Source organism: Physcomitrium patens, chromosome 25, assembly GCF_059467195.1.
Source record: "Physcomitrium patens ecotype Gransden chromosome 25, ASM5946719v1, whole genome shotgun sequence".
In the NCBI taxonomy this organism is placed as follows: domain Eukaryota; kingdom Viridiplantae; phylum Streptophyta; class Bryopsida; order Funariales; family Funariaceae; genus Physcomitrium; species Physcomitrium patens.
Genome location: NC_143434.1, coordinates 10,088,913 through 10,108,548, shown reverse-complemented (window position 1 = coordinate 10,108,548; position 19,636 = coordinate 10,088,913). Strand labels below are relative to the sequence as shown.

General features: G+C 39.5%; 3 protein-coding genes across 5 annotated transcripts; 1 reads left to right on the top strand and 2 right to left on the bottom strand.

Moving 5' to 3' along the window:
* Positions 1-5,050: 5,050 nt before the first annotated feature.
* LOC112277395 (uncharacterized) lies at positions 5,051-10,280 on the bottom strand. The gene is made up of 10 exons (XM_024509614.3): positions 9,364-10,280; positions 8,811-9,012; positions 8,430-8,586; positions 7,919-8,046; positions 6,940-7,765; positions 6,531-6,691; positions 6,346-6,413; positions 6,103-6,166; positions 5,775-5,993; positions 5,051-5,456 (listed from the first exon to the last, which is right to left on the bottom strand). Exons 1-10 carry the CDS (start codon positions 9,778-9,780, stop codon positions 5,242-5,244), a joined length of 2,457 nt encoding a protein of 818 aa, XP_024365382.1. The 5' UTR covers positions 9,781-10,280; the 3' UTR covers positions 5,051-5,241.
* A 144-nt stretch (positions 10,281-10,424) lies between these two features.
* LOC112277399 (psbP domain-containing protein 1, chloroplastic) lies at positions 10,425-12,051 on the top strand. The gene is made up of 2 exons (XM_024509620.3): positions 10,425-11,187; positions 11,770-12,051. Exons 1-2 carry the CDS (start codon positions 10,513-10,515, stop codon positions 11,989-11,991), a joined length of 897 nt encoding a protein of 298 aa, XP_024365388.1. The 5' UTR covers positions 10,425-10,512; the 3' UTR covers positions 11,992-12,051.
* A 366-nt stretch (positions 12,052-12,417) lies between these two features.
* Positions 12,418-18,802, bottom strand: LOC112277396 (nucleobase-ascorbate transporter 2). Of its 3 annotated transcripts, none has more exons than XM_090247311.1 (15): positions 17,960-18,801; positions 17,036-17,243; positions 16,843-16,940; positions 16,448-16,624; positions 16,106-16,206; positions 15,707-15,782; positions 15,350-15,409; positions 14,923-15,107; positions 14,581-14,677; positions 14,301-14,387; positions 13,797-13,855; positions 13,570-13,661; positions 13,262-13,339; positions 12,981-13,141; positions 12,418-12,763 (listed from the first exon to the last, which is right to left on the bottom strand). In XM_090247311.1, exons 3-15 carry the CDS (start codon positions 16,900-16,902, stop codon positions 12,557-12,559), a joined length of 1,440 nt encoding a protein of 479 aa, XP_090103437.1. In that variant the 5' UTR covers positions 16,903-16,940; positions 17,036-17,243; positions 17,960-18,801; the 3' UTR covers positions 12,418-12,556. The 3 variants fall into 3 exon arrangements, with proteins under 3 accessions (XP_090103437.1, XP_090103438.1, XP_024365383.1); XM_090247312.1 differs by having other exon boundaries at positions 17,109-17,243; XM_024509615.3 differs by lacking the exon at positions 17,036-17,243 and having other exon boundaries at positions 17,960-18,802.
* Between the last annotated feature and the right edge of the window lie 834 nt (positions 18,803-19,636).

The window sequence follows — 19,636 nt, the reverse complement described above, 5'->3', positions numbered from 1 at the left end:
ATCCATTTGATGCATTTCAAAGTTTATTATTGCCCCAATTGCAACAATGATTCTAATTGTGGTGAATTTGGCCTTGGGATTAAATGTCTCATTAAAATCAATACCAGCAACTTGTAAATAGCTTTTGGCAATCAATCTAGATTTGTATCTCACAACATTGCCTATTGCATCTCTTTTGGTTCTAAACACCTACTTACAAAGAATTAAAGATCAATTTCTATATTTCATTGTCCATGAGTGATTTGTACTCTTCTTCCATAGCATTCTCTCACTTCATAGTATCCATAGACTTCATTGCATCACACAAACTCAATGGATGAGCAAAGAATACAATATTGGCATGTTCTTTACTTACTTGACAAAAGATGTGGTTCTTTTATTATGCACCAAGTTGTTTTCTATCTCTCAAAAGATATCTCCTTCCACTTCATGAAGCTTCACCTTCTTTCACTCCAAAGTTTCTTGTAAGCTTCTTCTCTCTTAAAACTTCTTTCTTCACATTCAAAGATTGATACTCATCATCATCTTCAATATCTTCATTATTTTTATTGTTGGTTTTAGCAATTATAGGTACATTATGGTCTACCTTCTTTAGCTCTTCATCTTTATTCTACCATCATTAATGTCATCATTTCTTTCTTTTTCTTTTGTTGAAATTAAAGATGTGTCCATAAACATATCATTATTCCCACTTTGGCACATTTCCAAGTGTTCATAAGTACTCTTATGTTCTAAAACTCAATATTACAATTCTTGATGATCTTCTTGGTTTTTAAATACATAAGCTTATATGTCTTAATACCTTTTTAATATCCAACAAATACATATTTTTTACCCTTTGCATCAATTTTGGACCTCGTATAATCTAGTACATTTGCATATGAAATGTATCCAAAAATCCTCATGTATAAAATACAAGGTTTCTTCCCATTCAAAGCTTTTTCTAGAGTCATTGATGTGAATGCACTTGTTGGGCACCTATTCTTTATATGCATTACATTTATCATTGCTTCTACCAAATACTCATGTCAAGGATTTTGTGCATAAAGCATATTTCTTATCATCTTTACAATACTGCAATTTACTCTTTTAGCAATTCCATTTTGTTGTAGAGTATAGAAAATAGAAGATTGTCTTTCAACACCTTGAATCTTCAAAAATTCATCAAAATATTTTGATATGTACTTACTTCCATTATCCATATGTAATATTTTGAGCTTGCTTTCACATTGTTTTTCTACAAGAGCCTTAAACTCCTTAAATCTTGAGAAATATTCACTCTTGGCCTTAAAGATATAAATCCACACTATTCTTGAAAAATCATCAATAAATATAATAAAGTACCTTACTCCTCTAATTGATGGTGTCTTCATTGATCTATAAACATCAAAATACACAATCTCCAATAATTTGCTTGCACTTGTTGCAACTCCTCTTGGAAATGAACCCCTTTATTATTTGTCTTGTATACAATCTTTACAAGCAAGTGTCAAGGCATTGTAGTCGAATTGACCAAGATTCAAGCCACTTACTATGGATTAAAATTCTTTTATGCTTTTGGCATTCAAATGACCAAGTCATTGATGCCAAATTTCAAACTTGTCTTGATCTTATAGAAAATCAGCAAATGCTGCCATTTCTATTCCATCCAACTTCTTACAATTGATGAAGTAGAGATTGCTATCTCTAAGGCCTTTGGCAACATGTTTTCTATTAAATTTCTTTATAAAACATCTATTCTTATTAAATTGAATTTTACAACTAGGTGATATAAGTTTATTCACCAAATTTTTTTTTTTTTTAATCTTTGGCACATATAAGACTTATTTTAATTTGATCTTCTTCATTTGGCCCTTCACAACAATTTCTACGACAATGGATTCAATTTCAATGGCTTGTACTATACCATTGTCTCTCAATTAAACTTTAGTTATTAGAATTTCTTCATAAGTATCTAATTTTTTACAAATATAGTAATTTTTTATGTTACTTTTTGAATTATCACATTGGTAAAAATAACTACTTTTGTCTTGTCTTAAAAATAGATCCAAATCATCATTTTGGAGCTCTCTTTTTTTCCTCTTGATTACTTCATAGGCAAGTCTTGATGTGACATAATTCATAATGAGATCTTTCATATTGATAGACTCCAATGCCAAAATGAGGAAGTTATAGGATTCCAAAAGGCTCATGAGCAATATCAATACAATGTCCTTATTATCAATTGGCTTGTCAATAATTGCTAATTAGTTTGCAAGTACTTTTATCTTATTCACATAAGTCATGAGGTCATCTTCTTCTTCCATTCTTACTGTTAAGAACTTCTTCCTTGTCCATAGAATGTTAGCAAGATTTCTACTCTTATAGATGTTGCAAAGAGTCTTCTATGCTTTTCTTAATCCATTGCAAGCAATTACATGTAAAAAATTGGAATCAACTAAATTTGATGCAATTATTGCCAAAAGTCTTCTTTTCACAACATTTGTACTCTTTTTTCAAGATAAAAAAAGAACTCTCAAAATCAAAAAAAAACTATCGCTTCATTAGAAACCCAAAATGCCCACTTTGTAAGTGAATTAATAATAACACTCTTTAATCACTATCAACTTTATTTATAGGACTTCTTAGAAATCTTATATTCTATCTAAACCTCTTTTTTAAGCTTTGCCACTCCTCAATTACCTCTCTTCTTTCATAAAATACTTTTAATCTTATAAAACACTTTTTATCACTATAAGAGAATCTCAAGAAAAGTTTACCACATAAAACCACAATATTAAATCACAATTGATGTGAATCAACAAAGAAATATAATACTAGTGTTTTAAAAAAAATATTCTAAGATATCTAATAACCTCCAAAACTATTAATGCACTTAACAACAAATAAGAACAAAATTACATCAAGAAGTAGATGCAACAATGGAATAAGATGATACCAAATCCTAACATCAACAACTACCAAAAGATCTACTCCTTACAACAAGTAAGACTTAATAGAACTTCAAAACTCACAACTAAAGGTAAGTCGGCCCATAACCTATTGAAGAACAAACACTATGAAGTCTTAATACTTAGCATCAACAAGGTTGCACACAAAATGAGTATGGAATAAAATATTCCACACTTCCAACACTTATTACTTATAGATGGTGGCTGCTGCCCTAATGGATAACTTCTATCCTTTGATGAATACATCCATCCAACATTCTACTAAGACTATCCATTGTCTTTAGCATGTTCTCTATACCCTTAAGATCTTTTGTCTGTTCATCGTAGCTAAGATGTGGGATTAGGGTTTTGAACAATGGCAAAACACGAATTAGTAATTCGTTATACATGATTCCCTCTGTTTGTCGTTGAAAATAAGCCGCACTGTTGTTCGGAGGGGGTGTGCATCCCAGCTAGGGAGGATGCAAATCTCGTGTTATTGGCTTCGTTTTAACACGATTGTGCAATTGGCTTCGTTTGCAAGCGGAATGGAAGTTTGGCCAAATGTCGAGGAAGCATTCATGCTGTCTCGATCAACAATTGGAAGGACATGACCAAAATCGGTTCTCGGGTGCATCTCCCTTCCCTCATTTCTACCCCATGGTCTTGGCATCTCTTCATTGAACTTATCTGAAGACTCTGTTGATTTAATCAAGACATATCCAAGATGGAGTTGAAGGCATTTGATGAAACATGGGTTTCTTATCTAAATTCAGAAATGAAAAAAGCACAAATCCAATAATTAGCTCGATGACTTTTTCAATTTTACAATAAAAGTATGTGTGCAAAATACACATACACACTTACATACATACCCTTAGTGGAAGTCAATCAGTTAAGATTCCTCTCCAATTTATGGAACATATTGATGCTTTTCACACACAGGATAAGGGATATTGATGCATGAGTTTATTGCTCAAGGCATAATTTGCTTTAGAAACCAAGTCGTTGAAGATTACCTACGAAGAAACAACTAGTGATGGGAATGTCTCCACTAGCGTACATTAACTAGAACGTTAATGAAAGAAAAATATCCCAAGAGAAAAGCCAAAGAAGTTGTTTGCAAGCAAATTGATTAGACGTGTCGAAATAGAAATACTACACTTTATTTCATCTGTTTCTAAGTGTGGAAATCCACAATTGAACATTAATCCTCAAGTTTACAAACTGGCTTTATGACTCAAGCTCGCTGTACGCGGCTGTGAATCTGTAAAACTTCTACTATGTTCAGATATTTCTTTGTTGAAGACACTAGGGCATTAGAGATCACCGTCTGATGCCACAAACGTGATAATCGAGAGGCGCGAATTCGCTTGGGAAGCTCATGCCAACTGCATTCCACAGTCGAAGCACAGGCTTACCATCGTCGGGCGCAACATTAACCGACGGGGCGGTTTTCGTCTTCGAGGTCTTGTAACAAGTCTGCAGACTGCTGGACGGTTCCCTAGTAGTCACCCTTGTTCTTCATCCAACTCCAAGTTGAGCAAATTCACAGGTTGTTGTGATTCACCTCGTCTTGAAATAGACCATGGACTCGATGCTGAAAGATGTAGCACTTGCAAGAGAAATGGAGGAGGTAATAATAAACAGCTTTCAAGGCAACTGAGTGTAAATGGATGAGAGAATTCCAGGAGAGCCAATTTATATCACGTTCTCCTGATTGTTAAGATAGACAGCACAGCCATGCTGCGTGGGTAGTTGGTCAAATATTCTGTCGGCCCGCAGTCGAGTTGTTTACACAAAACTGCACTAGCTGGGTGTCATATTATCATGAAGACAACATGATCCGCTTTAAAGAGCCACAGTGAAATTACAGAACTAACATACCTCCCAGTGTCTCAAGATGAACTGGTTTCATCCAACTCTAAATTCAGGCTCTCATGGTAAGACCCTAACCTATCATAATCCATCCCCCTCAACAACCTCTACATTCTTGCAATACAAGAAGGGAAATTAACGTCCTTCAATGTCGTCTATTCTACACTATAAAAACTTTCCATCTTCGAAGAAAGAATTATGAAAGTAACAAGAAACTGCCGTTTGAGAAACACCAGGACAAATTTTCACAAACACGCCTCCGGAAAGGAGGGGGTTCTTTCTACATGCCAATTTCACTTTCTTTCAAGAATTCTTTACAATGCTTCCGGTTAACTGTGGCACTTTTCACCAAAATCTATTTGCATATCAATGTCCTTCTCGTAGTACTCTGTATTCCCAAGTGCAACTTCTACGTTCATTATCCCTACACTAACTACGAGATGTAGTATTTGCATGTTGGGCAGCAAGTGGACTGCAGCAGCCATTGACGTATGCAAGCAGGGTGGAAAGTATGAACGCACGGTAGCACCATAACTTCCTCACCTTCTACCATCTCTGACAAGCACACGATACAAATATCTCCAGCACTTCGAGAAACGGTGTGTGTAGGCAATTCCGCTATTGTTGCCTCCGGCACTCCAACGTTCACTGTTACGAGCAAGAACTCGTGAAGTCAGTTTATAAGTCTAAATCTCAGATGACCTCACCTAGACACAGTTCATCTAGCATTCTTACTTCATTAGATGCAACTGCTGCTAAGAAAGGTGCATCAAATACTTCAGATACTGCAGAGTTGATTGTCAGTGTTGTAGTTCGTTAAGCACTGAAAAGGAAGGTGTGGAGACAAAAAAAATTGCCTAAGAATAAACACAAACTCGCCAATAAACCAAGTTTCACGGCAAACACGTGCATTTCCAACAGCTCCATCACTTTCCCGAAGTATCTTTCAAGATGCAGTGAGACTACCTCGACCTATGCTGTCTTCGAGCTCAACCAACTCTTCGTAAGTAAGGTTGGTGTTCATGTGGCGGCTAAAGTCTTGCCATAACTGTTCTAATTCAGGCTCGGGTCCATTGTCTCTCTGGTGATATCTCATTACACGTCGTGTCCGACGCCTGCCTCGAGTCACTAAGCCCCTGCTTGTCAAATTCTGTAAGTGTACCACGCCGCGAGGGACAAGTCCCACTGCGCAGCCCACCAATACTTTGCACACTGAGACACCTTCAAATGATGAAATCATCAAACGACTACTGATTCCAAGACCTTACAAGCTCTAAATCGGTGAAAGCTGTACCTTGTTGCAAAGTTGAGTTCAAACCTTCTCCTTCGAAAAATTGAGACCCTGTAATCGGAAGTATCTGCACGCAAATAAAAACAAGAACTTCAAATTTAATGATACTATTGCTATAGTAATAAAAATAAAAATAAAAACTACCTTACTAGAGTCAAACAAATAAAGAACGGTGCCAAAATCATTCTGCGAGTTGATCAAGAGAAAGTGGAGGAAAGGGATTTCAGATCCTATAATAATACATACAAGCCCATGTTCAGCTGTTGAAAATCTTCCTGGAATAGCGAACTCGCAAACAGACAGTAGGGTGGTATCTGTGTTAACACAAAAACAACCGAATCATTAAGACGTGATACTTAACTCAAGAATTCGCCAGATGCGCAAGCTTCAGCTATAATCACGCAGGGAAGAAATGATCGTTCACCACTTACACGCAGGAAATGTGTGCTGAAGAACACTCCCATCTTCCAGCCGTATTTTTAGCTCACTAACAGCAGAACTTCCACTGCCAGGGGATCCTATATGCAACCTTTCAGACGGCGATGTTTCTTGAACTTCCCCTCTTCGACCAGCACAATCTATAGTATGTCCACTGCCAGCGAATAGAATACGAAAAAGTGACTTTGCAGCTCTCAAACAAAATTACCGATTCTATTACATTCACACAAACTGAGAGGAGCTTTCAAGGCATCCTAAAACCATAAACTGCCAACACATAACCTATGGTACAAAGAGCCACGAAACATGAACAAAATGACACTTGAGTGGACATTTCCAGCATCGGAACCATGAAGACAACTAAGTTAAGGCTTTACTCGGCATGGCACAACAAGTATGTACCTTGCAGAAAAGGATGAGCCATTCTCCCCAGCAGAGCTATTGCTTCTTGTTTCGTCGATGCGCTGCAACTTTTCCGGCCGAGAGGCGGAGGGAGACGGCAGAGGCGAGCGTGTTCGAGGGATCCGCCCTCTCAAACCAACAATGTTGCTTCCTATATCCTGCACCCGCACCTCAGCTGGTTGACTTGTACCACAATCTGCAACTTGCTTGCCTTTGCAGTCTTGATTCCCAGGAATAGATCTTGCTTCATCATTGCTAGTGATTGTTGGTACTGGTTGTAAATCTGATGGTGTGCAAATGTCTCCTGCAAGTTCTTCATCAGGCATAAAACCCTCTCGAAACATCTGGGCTGCTTCCGTCATTCTCTTAGCCGCTGCTTGCAAAGCTAGCTCACGATGCCGAACACGCTCACCATCCACCTCCAAGTTTCTCTCCTTACTGCGGGCTACAGAAATGGAGGCAGCTGCCACCGAAGGTAGAACTGCTGGTGCTGACATAGACGTCGCTGCAATACCGACATCTACAGTTCCACTGGTCGCTCTTTCAGAGCCTTGCCCAATGCCATGTCTCTCTGGAGTTGCTTCTAGTCGACGTTCCCGCATTACCACGTCCTCAACACGTCGAGAGACATTATTATCTCGCAGGAGTTGGGAAGCGGGCACATGTGCATGCCAGGATTGCACACCCTTTCCAGAAGGTTCACTAAATTCATGCGGATTGTTAAAGTGCTCTGATGTTGAAGAGTCCTCTTTAGTTTTGAACTGTGCAGTAAGAATTCCTCGAGGAAAAAGGTTTGCATCGCTCAACGTTGTCTCCATCAACGCTTCTGCAACCATACAATCAACAATCATCACAACAGCACCATCTCCAAAAACCAGCTGCTAGCGAATGTGCCGCTACGGGACCTGCTCTTTCTAGTCAATCAAAGTGGTAACACCAAAAGGCTAGAACCGAAAGGTAACCTGGGGCAGAGTCGAACCTGTATCAAACACTATTCGGGGAAAAGGAATCAAGAAGTACAAATTCTTTGTAGCAAGGTCGCAAGAGGTGGTTGCGCTTGAAGATGGATCAGCATATCTTGAAGTTTTTCTTGATCTATGGGAAACCCTGTCCAGACCATCCAATATCCAACCCAACACCACTTGATCAACAAGAATCACAAAAGAACCTGATAAAGTGAGAGTTAAGTATTCCAACGTGCCTCTAAAAAAGATACAGCAGCCTCTCAACACAAGATGCTTAAGTCCGTAAGTGGTTGAACACAAGAGCAACATCTGTAACACGTCCAATCTTAGAAGGTCTATGCCACCTAAAGCATCATTGCTGCATTAAGGAGCTCATTAGCCATTGCCAGTGTCTTATACATGGCACGTCATGGCTCAGCCAAATTTTAGAAAGAAGATTAAATATTATTTTGATCAGAACTTCATTGTTCTTCCAGCACGAAGCTAATTACATCGTGAAAAGACCAGAACAGATAATTAACAAACCTCTCGGAAGATACAACTGCCGCATTGCCCCTAGAACGAGATGTCCTTCTACACTGACGATTAGTCACCATGGTTGATGGCGTTCCCACCGGTTGCTGCAGTTGCGGGTTTTGCAACTGTTGGAGGTAAAAGTCTCGCACCTCCTTCAGAGTTGCACCTAGCATCCACAGCCACCAACACCATAGGCATGCCTGGACATCTATTCATGCTATGGTTTCGCACGTATAGAAATGCACCTAATAATAATAATCAAATATATTTCTGAAATTCATTTACAACCTGAGAAGGAAGCTGCTTGAATTTTGGCTGAACGCCTCATTACCTACAACCTATCTAACTTCATTCAAACACAACCAAATACGATCATGTAGCACTAGATACCTGCACTGAAAGTCCCTTTTATGGTTGGATACCCTGAGCAACGAATATGAAGCTCGACCGAAACTGCGTCCGCTTTATCACCGGAATTTGAGCCAGAAGCCAACGCCGGTGCAGCAGCAAGCTGCCCGTGCCACCTACCATTGACTTTGCCATCCACCATATATTTTCGAGCTTTCACTTTCTCCAACCCTTCATCATGAACCTGAAAAAAGATCACAAAATCACTTGAGAAACAAACTGGAAGTCGAAGTCATAAGAAATCTCTGCAACATGCTCTTTTCTGAGTATCGATCTCTTATTCCCCATTCAGCCTTCAAATAGTAGCAGCAACACTGCTCAAGTAATCTTGTCAAGGATCGGCAAACATGCCATGCTCAAGACCAGAATCAAAACAGTTGAAGCAAGGAACCACACCAAAAATCGATTTCGAATTCAAAATAAATGAAATTGTAAAGTATGTCCATTTCCAAAGAAGAAAGATGGCATCCAGCAACAGATTCCTTGCGGTATATGTTAAAATGCACACAAGTTATAAGTTAGAAATCAGAATGACCTTCAGGCGCTCTGTCGAATTAGAACCGTGAATTTGGTCATCGCCACCTGCATCTGGGACAACCGCATCCAATCTCGCTGCTGGACTCACGGGGTCGGTGACGGTAGAATCAGCGGCCACACTACCAGAAGGATGCGATGAAGAGAGTGGCGAGGGCAACGCAGACGGACCCTCTGCCGTTGAAGGGGCACCCCCATCTGCTGGCCACTGCAACAATAATTCCACAGCCGGCTCAATCCCACTGCTGCGCCTTAGTGCTTGCTCACACCATTCTCTCGGAAAGCCCATCGCCTCCAACACATCCGCCATATTTGATGCTAATTTCTGTCTTCCCTGCACCTCTGCTAGCGCCAGCACCAAGTCCAAACCATAAATTCCACCCCCGTTCCCTTCCCCTTCCCCAGATTCTTGAACCATCCAAACGATTAAGACCCCACCTCCTCAATTTCTAAGAAGCCACGCTAGGCTTTCATCGCAAGGCAACCGGCACCCGTCCGAATTCCCACGACGCGATCTAATTCCACGACTACACTCTCAACAATTAACACCTACAAATCCAGCCCAGGCACGCAAGAAATCCAAACCCTAGTGCAAGATGACTCCAACTTTGTCAGAAAGGAGAAGAAACGAATGCACGCGCCACTCAAACAAACGCGACGGATTCCACAGCATGTAAAGACCTTCCTCTGTAACCTCTCCACACCGGAATCCTAAGTGGCCAATATCACACAATTTACTCGCCAAACAAATTTGCTTGTTCCGCCAGCAAATCATCTTACCACTCCAAAGCTCCCACTAACCTGCTAATCTCTGCGAATGGTGATGAAAAGATGGCCTCCTTCTAGCGCTAATATCTACTTTTTGGAGCAAAGGTAGATAAAAACTGAACTCTCGGAGGATCGAAAGCGTGGAAACAATTTGGAATGCTACATGTCGTGTGGCTATCTAGGAATCCGGAAATAGGTTACTGATCCCATGGCCAGAAAGTGACCTATTTCCGGCGCTTGGTGCCGAACCGCCATATCCACTCAAGCTTCGAAAACTATTCAGCCCAGAGCGTCTCGTCCACGACTAAGGCCAGTCCTCAGACAGAACTGAGAGACAATTTCACGGCCACACAACAATGAGAGCGGTTGTTGTGGCTATGGCATGAGCTCCGTCTGTTGGAGCTTCACTCAATCCATGGCAATGTCGCTGACTGCAAGAGCTTTGAGTGGCGGGGTTGGAATTGTGGATAGTCGAATCCACGCCGCTGCTCCGTCGCCTGCGTTTTCCTCTTCATTGATTGGCTTCTCGCCACTTCATTATGTCGTGGGTTGCAGACGTAAAGTGAGGAAATTAGGCAGGGGTGTAATAGAAGCTAGCAGTAGAGGCTTGGAGGAGAAGGAAGAGGATGGTGCCGAGGGGCTGTCAAGGCGAGCTGTGCTCGGTGGGCTGCTGGCGGGCTACATGTCGTTAAGTGGGACTGAAGCCTTGGATGCGAGAGCAGAAATACCCACGTACCGGAAATATGTGGACAGATTGGATGGGTACGCATTCAGCTACCCCTCGGGGTGGATTCAAGTGCGAGGAGCGGGGGCGGATGTGTTCTTCAGGGACCCCGTCAACCTCGACGAGAATGTTTTGGTGGAAATGAGCTCGCCTTCCTCCTCGAAATTCAAGAGTGTGGAGGATTTAGGTCCTCCCGAGGAAGCCGCCAAGAAGGTTTTGCAGCAGCAGTTGACGGAGTTTATGTCGACCCGAATTGGTGTTCGTCGAGAGGCAAATATCACCGCCACCAGGTCCAGAGTTGGCGGAGACGGCAAGCTCTATTACGAAGTCGAGGTGTGCATTATGAATTTCAATGTTCTCCCCTTGTTTTGAAATCATGAATGCGCCAGATCGGGAGTAGTCATTGCGAGCGTGTAGCATACCTTGGTTTTTTTTGAGAATATTGCAGAGGCTAGATTTGTTTTTTTTTTTTTTGTTTTTTTTTTTTTTTTTTATATCAGTGTGAACCCTCATTCCACAACTTGCGTCCTCTCGTTATCCATCCTCTCCTTCGAATCTGCGTCATGTTCTTTCTCCTCCTCTCGTCAATTCCAAGACATTGGAGAAGCCCACAACCCTGCCCAGTGCTGTCTTGTACACAGTCTGTAAACTCGAGCTGTCATACGAACTCTTGGTCTACAAATCTTAGAGATCGCCAAACGTCAATGTCAGGGCGCACAAAACCTTCAGAGATTTTGTGGATATAAGGTTGTCGAATAGCTTTGCAGCAAATGTATTGAAGGGGCAGTATGACTAAGGGGCTAGGACGATGGGGGTTCGATTACAAATGCTTGCTTAAGGTGGGAGAGAGATGAAGAATTACAGCGAGAGGTTGAATGACGTCTAATACGACTGTTTTGTTACATGAATAAGCAGGTGGTAGCTAGTTCATATGCCAACAACAATCAGTTAGCTGTGATGCCTGGAGATCGCGTCGCAAAGCTTGAGTGGAGTCGACGCTATCTGTCTGTATTGGGAGTCGAGAACAGTAGGTTATATCAATTGCGACTTCAGGTACCTGAGAATGTAGCCGACTTAGAGCAGCAAGATTTGAGAAAGATCATGGAATCTTTTCAAGTTTTGAAGCTGGAGGCGTAGGGTGGTTGATATTGTATATCGGAACTTGATATTAATGCGAAAGTCACTAGTTCTGAGCAATACTACACCATTCAGGGAGGTCTCACCTTTGTTCGTCTATTTTGAATGCTTGCAGTCGATTGATGGGTCTGGTGAAGATAGAGTACAATGGCATTGTGGTACCTTCGACTGGGTGAGGATTTAGACTGACCTGGGCATGGTACCTTTACGATTAACATGCTCAGCTTTCAGCAGGGCGTTAATTGAATAAAACACGATTCAAGTAGGCGTATTAGTCACCTATTTTGGAGACATCGTCACCTTTTCACGTCAAAGAACACCCATGTAAGATAAAGTAATCTCTAATGAATGCAATCATATTTTATCCATTAAGGTCGATTGAATGCTCATACAAATAACAAGTGAATGAACAATCAGGAGAACCTCTTACAAATTATTCCTTAGATTAAGTCATTCAGTTTCTCAACTTGGTACAGATGCGATTCTATTATTTTCCTCTATGAAACCTATTTACTTGAACCTTTGCTTAAAGAAATGGATGGTCTTCAAACAGTACAGTTGTGCGTCAAGTTGGAGGGAAGAACTTATTGAGACCCATGGGCAGTTTGTAAAACTCAAGGTTACGAGGATCTGAACCATAGGTACTGAATTTGTCCCACCAGAGTAAACCCCGGTCCCTTCGTGATGCCTTGAGTGTTTGGTCGAGAGTTGTTGCAATCATCATTGCTAAAACTGCGCTTGAAGAAAACAGCACGTTGATAGTATCGTTGAACTGTCCACAATATAATCATTTTCTTCAGATTAGATTTATTGGGAATTAGGTCATACTATTAGAACATTTGTGAACTTCAGGAATTAAAAATTCAATAATCTATTGGAGCAAAAGATAAAGTGTGCCTAATAACTGTTTAGAAAGAAAATGACGCACAACAATAAGCAGCAGTCAGAATCAATAGCATTCAACTCCTTCCTTGAAAGCCTTCACATACCCAATGTGCACGTGAATGGGATGGACCATGACCGGCTGTCAATGTGTATTGCTTGAAGTATTGTGGCACTGAGAATGCCATAAAAACTGAAAATCCAATAATAAAGATATTCCGTTGCAGATTCATATTGCAAAATTGAAGACTGGATATGCCAACCGCTCCTGGTCAAGTCAAATATACTGGAAGGATTCAGGTCAAGAGGCAGAAGCTTAAGGCTTTAGCTTAAAAACGATATATATACAAGGTGGAGTGGCGAATAGTTGAGGATCTAAAAGAAATACCTAGATATGCAAACATGATGCAAAACACTGCACCCACCATGGGTACGGGTATAGATGCAAAGATGCCACCAAATTTTCCTGTTTCAGATAATGATCATACTGATTCATTTAGTCTTGAATGTATAATTTTTTCGTGTGGTCGATATAAGTTTATCTTTCGTTTAATCCAATCATAAAAAAATTGTAGCAGATTCATATTGCAAGTTATAATCAAGTTGGAAAAAAAAGAAATTAAATGATAGCATTCACGTATTTATGTCTGGCTTGAAAGATCAACAATCTTAAAGTTGAATAAGTTTGGCGGCTACCCAAAATAGAGAGACATATCATGAATCCTGCAGAAATTTGCACAACTCGACGACTCCCAACCTTCGTCAATCCAATCAATCCGATTGTCTCCCTATCAGAAGTATAGAAAAAATTATTAAATTCCTGACATGACACAGCTTTTTTCTGATAATTGAAGGTCTAGCTTTCAATGGTTGATTAGTACCAGAACTGGTATTTTAAGTACCGCTATTATTGTTGTACTTACGCAGAAGTAGTTGATCCTGCTGCAGTTCCAAACATTCCGTCCATCAATATTCCTAAACCCTGCAAGAAGATCAATTAACTTGGGTAACTACAATTCCATAATTAAACATCATAAATCCTAACTGGTGGACTACCCTCAAGACACAATAAATCTAATATTCCGTTTTGATCTATTCCTTGATCCTAAACGAGACCTCCATGCTGTCAAGCAATAATGACAAACGTGTTGGATCGTTAACCATTCTATATGAGTGTAAATCAGTCATCAGTGAGATAGGAAACTGAAATTGACTTACGATCTAAGAAACATGGGCTGTACACATTTCACAATTCACTACAAGGATTGAAATGCATATTCACATCATTCAAGCTTGATGTCGGTTACTCACTTTGATACTAAAAACTGAGTTTCTGTCGTATCATTTTGTGTGTGTGTATGTGTGTGAAAGTTATTTCATCCCCATTCAAAAACAGCACAGCATACTTTTCCAGAATTATTGCTTACCTCCCAACCGATGCCACGGCTGATAACATAGGGTGGAGGTGGTGTGGCGCCGGATAAGCGTGATATGACATAAAAATGACCTGTTGACTGCCACATTATCCAGAGAAATCACAAAGAAGCACGAGCTGTTTTGACACACAAAACAAGTGTTCTTTGAACCAAATTACCGTATTTATGAATGTGACAGATCTTTCCTTACTTATTACAATAATTTGATACTGAGAATTCACACATTTTAATTATCAAAAAATCTATAATTCGTCTGGTATTATGATGTCACCTCTATCAAGGTTGCTACAGCTCCTGCTAGTATTCCACATACATGATCAGCATCAAAGGTTGGAGCTCCCCATTGCAAAGGGTAAGGTATTCTGATCCTAATGAAGTGATTATAGAGAAATTCTCAGTAACGTTCTCTACATGATTGAGAATTCTGCTTCTACTTAATTCAATAACTGCAAAATTGTAACACATATATGATTGATCCATAAATGGAAGTTAGAAGTACTATCAGTCATGCCTTACAAATTTCTAGCACAGGCTTGGATTGTAATTATTCATGCAATGATAAAAAATTATGTATAGCTGAAAATGGAAATAAGAGAATGGAAATGACTTGTACCAAGGAGTTGATCCGATGATATGCGCTCGGTCTGTTCGGCAGTGAAGTTTTCCTTTTGGAGAAACATGTTCATATGCTCCACTCATAGTTAAGAGATGAGCATATGCCCAAGTTATAGCTGTGCCAATCATGACTGGAAAGAGCTCAAAAATTGGCTGATGCCGAAACCTAATATGTTTCAAATACTGCACCGAAGGAGTTGCTCAAATCAAAGAATGTCAGGTACACCCAATTTCCAGAAGAACTACAAAGGTCTCAGAGACAGAAAATAAAAAAATCTCTGATAAGAAAACTGGACATAAAGAATTTTAAAATTGCTAAACATTCAAAAGAGAATACATTTTCTGTACAAGCATATATAGAAGATCGTGGCATATTCTGCATGAATTTAACTTTACACTGCTGAAATAGAGCCAGGTGAAGCTACCTGAGAAAATATTAGAACCAGAAGTAAATGCGGAATGCCGATCTCTACACATTTGCCTACCTGTTGAAACACACACACACACACACACCATTGGATTGCTTTTTATTATGTTATCAGATACTAAAACTGAAATTGACATCTGTATACCTAGATTTTTGTAAGTAAATGAACAAAAAGATTTAAATCGACCTTCGTGATAGCCATCATCAAAACTTCCTCATTTTCAGTTGTTTCTGATGAAGTATTGAAAAGATAAAACATTATTCCGGGCTAACATATGTTCCAAGGGTTACTGATAAATTAAGAACAGAATATGTAGAAAACAAAACCGAAACAGTGTAAGAGTTAACTACGCACCATTGGGAAGCCATACTCGTAGAGACCCAACCCCGCTGCGATTATAGTGGGAGCGATGCACACTGGACTTAAGAACCTGCAAGAATTTCCAAATGCCAATGATTGTAGGTCGACAGCACACACTTGACGACAGTTAGCAATTCAAGTAAAGAAAAGTAATAAATTGCTGACTTTATGGTGATTGAAGAAGAGAATTTTTTTTAACAACTTGACCCTCTCCTCTTGCATCGAGCATGATCAGTTCGAAGCAACAAAAAAAATTCCTAGTAAATTTATATACTAAATTGTGACAAAATTTAGCGCACAGTAGGATGATGACTTTGGATTTCAGAAATGTGAGAGGGGACTATTATAGCAAACGATTCAATCAAAATTAAAAGGGAATGCCGAGTTGGATACCTAACTAGGATCCCCCACAACCCACTGAAGCCCAGAGCAATTTGGATAGTTGAGGATGCTATTATTGCACCTTGAACAGCACGCATTGTACGCAAGAACCTCTGTTCATGTGCAACAGAAATTTCTTAATTGATAAGAACGAGGACACTTGAAGCAGAGAAGAACAAACTAATAAAGAAGATACAGGTCCCGTTTGAAAGTTCTACTTCTCGTTTATTAAATTAGACTTTTAAAACAATACCCATATTTTGCAGAAACTTTCCTTAAATTAGAACGAAATTAGGAGCAATAAACAATGGATAGTATTGACACTGTAGTATGAAGGATTTGTGTAGAAAGAACCTCATTGTCGTCATCAATACTGAGAAGATTGTCGGAGTTGATAATCGTGATTGTAGGAATTATGAAGGCAAAGGAGCCGCCAACAATAGTGGGCAGACGAGTTCCAAAAGTCGTTTGTAAAAGTGTGTTGATACCCGAGACGAACAAAATCGTCTGAATAACTCTGGACCTGTCTGCCTGTAAAGTTCATGGTATGCGAAGATTTTCCAAACCTATCAGAGAATCATCTCAAATTTTTCATCCCCAGCTGATTACAAAACATCTTTAAAGTTGAGGAAATGAAGGTAGCATAACTGCTACAAATTTCCTACATTCAACGCTATACAAGCTGTGACCTGAAAAAGAATGCAAAAGTTAATCAAGATCTCATGAACTTATAAACATTCAGTTCTTACATCATTTCCTCCCATCATGGGCACCAGGATACTAGGAATCATGATTGATGATCCAAGCATAACCAGATAGTGCTGGAACCCAAGCGCAATAGCCTCCGCTGTTGCAAGAAAATAGTAATTAAACACAATTATTGAGAAATATAGAATTATAAGAAAATTGAGCGAAATTAACGCAGTAATCCTTGGCACTTACTTTGATCACACGGGAGGTGAGAGATGCAACTATTGAGTCATAGATAGTGGCAGTGATGTGCTTTGACATTTACATGATGGAAGGCTTGAAAACTGATGCTTGGAAATCACAGGCTTCCACTCAACCACAAAAGGAAGGAAATTACTCCATGTTGTTACACACACTTAGACTTGCACTGCACTATGTTAGTATCGCAGGTCGGCGGTTTCTGTACTCGACAACACTTACTGATAAGAACCACTCCTCCAACAGCAGTTAGACAATCCAGCACCAGTGAATTTTCCTAAAATCATGCCCAACATGTCAAAACATATCGACCTCCAATTCCACGACGAGGAATGTTCCTTACAGTAAAATCTTGAGTGAGAAATAAAATTTGGACGATGAGTTCATATATGATGCTCGAACATTGTAAGAGAGACCATTTACCACTGAATTCGATGTGCACTTACCTTGAGCACTAACGCATCAAGCGGATACTACCAGTTTTAACCCAGCTTTCTCACCACATTAATTGTTTCGTGATTCTCAAAATGAGAAAAACCAAGGAATATTGGCTCTGCGATTGAAAGCTAAAAGACATCTTGAGATACGGGATGGATATAAGCTGTACTTAGAACCTTGACTTTTAAAGTTCAGCGCGTTGTACGTAACCTTGTAGAAATACTCAAAAACTTAACCTTAATCTTCAGCTTCCTGTTCTATTCAAAACTTTGCTAAAAGCAGACGGTGCTTTGTTGAACTGGTCAATTATGATTTGATGTGTGTGGTTCGACAAGATGACGAGGATGACCACAATCACTACGTTCATTTCTAACGAGAATCCATTGACGTGCGCATGTTAAACTCGTCCTAAAATCGGTATCTTAACAGTTGCTCATAAACGGGACGTCAAAAGCAAAAGGATATGAATGTAGGACGTACGCCAAGGTGGATTATCGTTGATACAATACTTCAGCTCAGGAAGCTGCTCTTGGCAAGGATGGCTTAAGTCTTCAGGCTTGGACTGCAAGGGACCAGGCATACCCAGAGTTGCAGGAAAATCTCCAGTCATCACTAAGAAGTTAGAATTCGCTCCGTTTCTTCAACTTCAATCCCACCAGTAATCCTACGGTATTCGTACCAGAGATTAACACGTCCGCATTTTATCGATGTCTACACAGCTGATCACGATTCGTCAAAAACAAATCCTTCTAGAAGTTGGACAGATGATCTGAGGCTTTCGACGTTTGTCACCCACAAGGACTGACGGAACTTGCGCATCGGTAAAACACTACATTAAGAAGACACGATCAATCCGAAAACTAACGATGAAGGATGACCGGCTCCAATCGGCACAACCAATAAGCAAGTAAACCCGAATAATCTGAAGAACTGGATATCCGCAGCTTCTAAACCGGAAGGAATGAAGAGATAGAGAGAGAGAAAGAGAAGGAGAGAGCAATACACACACATACACACACCGTCCCTACATCATCAGTCGTGACTGAATTACACAGAAAGTAGATCGGTCTTCGCAAACACAAAGGCTCAGCGATTGCCGATCAACACAGTCAAGAAGAATTACGAAACTTGCATGTCGAGTGACAGAATGTGTGCAGATTTTACCAAATCCTACGAAAACGACTTAGAAAATCAAAGGACGGTAGGGCGAGAGACATCGAGCATGCAGCAGCGAAGTAAAAGAGGGGAATGGAGAATCGAGAGACGCAGCGATGGAGAGAGCTGGAATAGTGTAAACAACACACGGAAGTGCCAAGAAAGCAAAGCTCAAAGAGACGATGGCATAACCGGAAAATTAGATATTGAAACGAACGAAAACATGGAAGGAACGAACGAACGAACGAACGAACGAAGATGGGAACGAACCCAGTATTGTACACGTTTGGTCACAACCATTTTGGATGATTTTTTGGTTCTTCTTATTCATCCGTTCTCATATTTATGGGCTGGAAGCCTAAAATTGAGTTTTTTCGTTTTCCTTTATGAGATTTATGTGCGAGCGAGTGTAGTGAAACATTCAAACTTTAATTCAAAAACTTCATAGCTTATAAACTAGGTTTAATATTAAAATTTCAAATAATTAATTAAATAAATAAAATCCAGATACTTAAATGTTTTGTATTGTATAGTTTTGCATTGTATAGTTTTGGTCAATGTAACAGAGATTTTAAAGTGTGTTGGTTTTGTTTTGTTTTTTTTTTCTAATTTTAATTTTTTTTTGTAGATTTTGAGAAAGACACCAAGGTTTCTTTCTAAAGAACTAGGTGATAATTTGATTTGTAAATTACATTTATTGTTTTTTCGTTTTGTGATTTGAGTGGATATCAGAAGTAATTTCGAACAAGGATGATTTGTGAGATTCAATTCTGGATGGCACACGATTGTTCTTGCATAAAGCATACCGTGAGAGATATCAGACCAAATAAATGTATTTATTGAATTGAATATAGTTAGATAATCAAAAGAAAAAAATTTGTAACTTTTCAATAACTATATTTTTTTTAAAAGTGTATTACTTTTGCATTTATTATGTAAATTTTGAAAAATACTTTCACACTATTTTAAAATATTTTTTAATATACGTATATAAATTTTTTG

What these genes read in the sequence shown, in the direction of transcription:
- LOC112277396 (XM_024509615.3), bottom strand. Translation starts at nt 18,089, where the DNA reads ATGACTGGAGATTTTCCTGCAACTCTGGGTATGCCTGGTCCCTTGCAG. An exon ending in CCATGATGGGAGGAAATGAT is followed by an intron (nt 16,625 to 16,842) that starts GTAAGAACTGAA and finishes TGAACTTTACAG; the next exon opens with GCAGACAGGTCCAGAGTTAT. An exon ending in ACGAGTATGGCTTCCCAATG is followed by an intron (nt 15,410 to 15,706) that starts GTGCGTAGTTAA and finishes GTGTTTCAACAG; the next exon opens with GTAGGCAAATGTGTAGAGAT.
- LOC112277395 (XM_024509614.3), bottom strand. Translation starts at nt 9,780, where the DNA reads ATGGTTCAAGAATCTGGGGAAGGGGAAGGGAACGGGGGTGGAATTTAT. An exon ending in ATTCGACAGAGCGCCTGAAG is followed by an intron (nt 9,013 to 9,363) that starts GTCATTCTGATT and finishes ATCTTTTTTCAG; the next exon opens with GTTCATGATGAAGGGTTGGA. An exon ending in CCGAATAGTGTTTGATACAG is followed by an intron (nt 7,766 to 7,918) that starts GTTCGACTCTGC and finishes GTATGGTTGCAG; the next exon opens with AAGCGTTGATGGAGACAACG.
- LOC112277399 (XM_024509620.3), top strand. Translation starts at nt 10,513, where the DNA reads ATGAGCTCCGTCTGTTGGAGCTTCACTCAATCCATGGCAATGTCGCTG. An exon ending in AGCTCTATTACGAAGTCGAG is followed by an intron (nt 11,188 to 11,769) that starts GTGTGCATTATG and finishes ATGAATAAGCAG; the next exon opens with GTGGTAGCTAGTTCATATGC.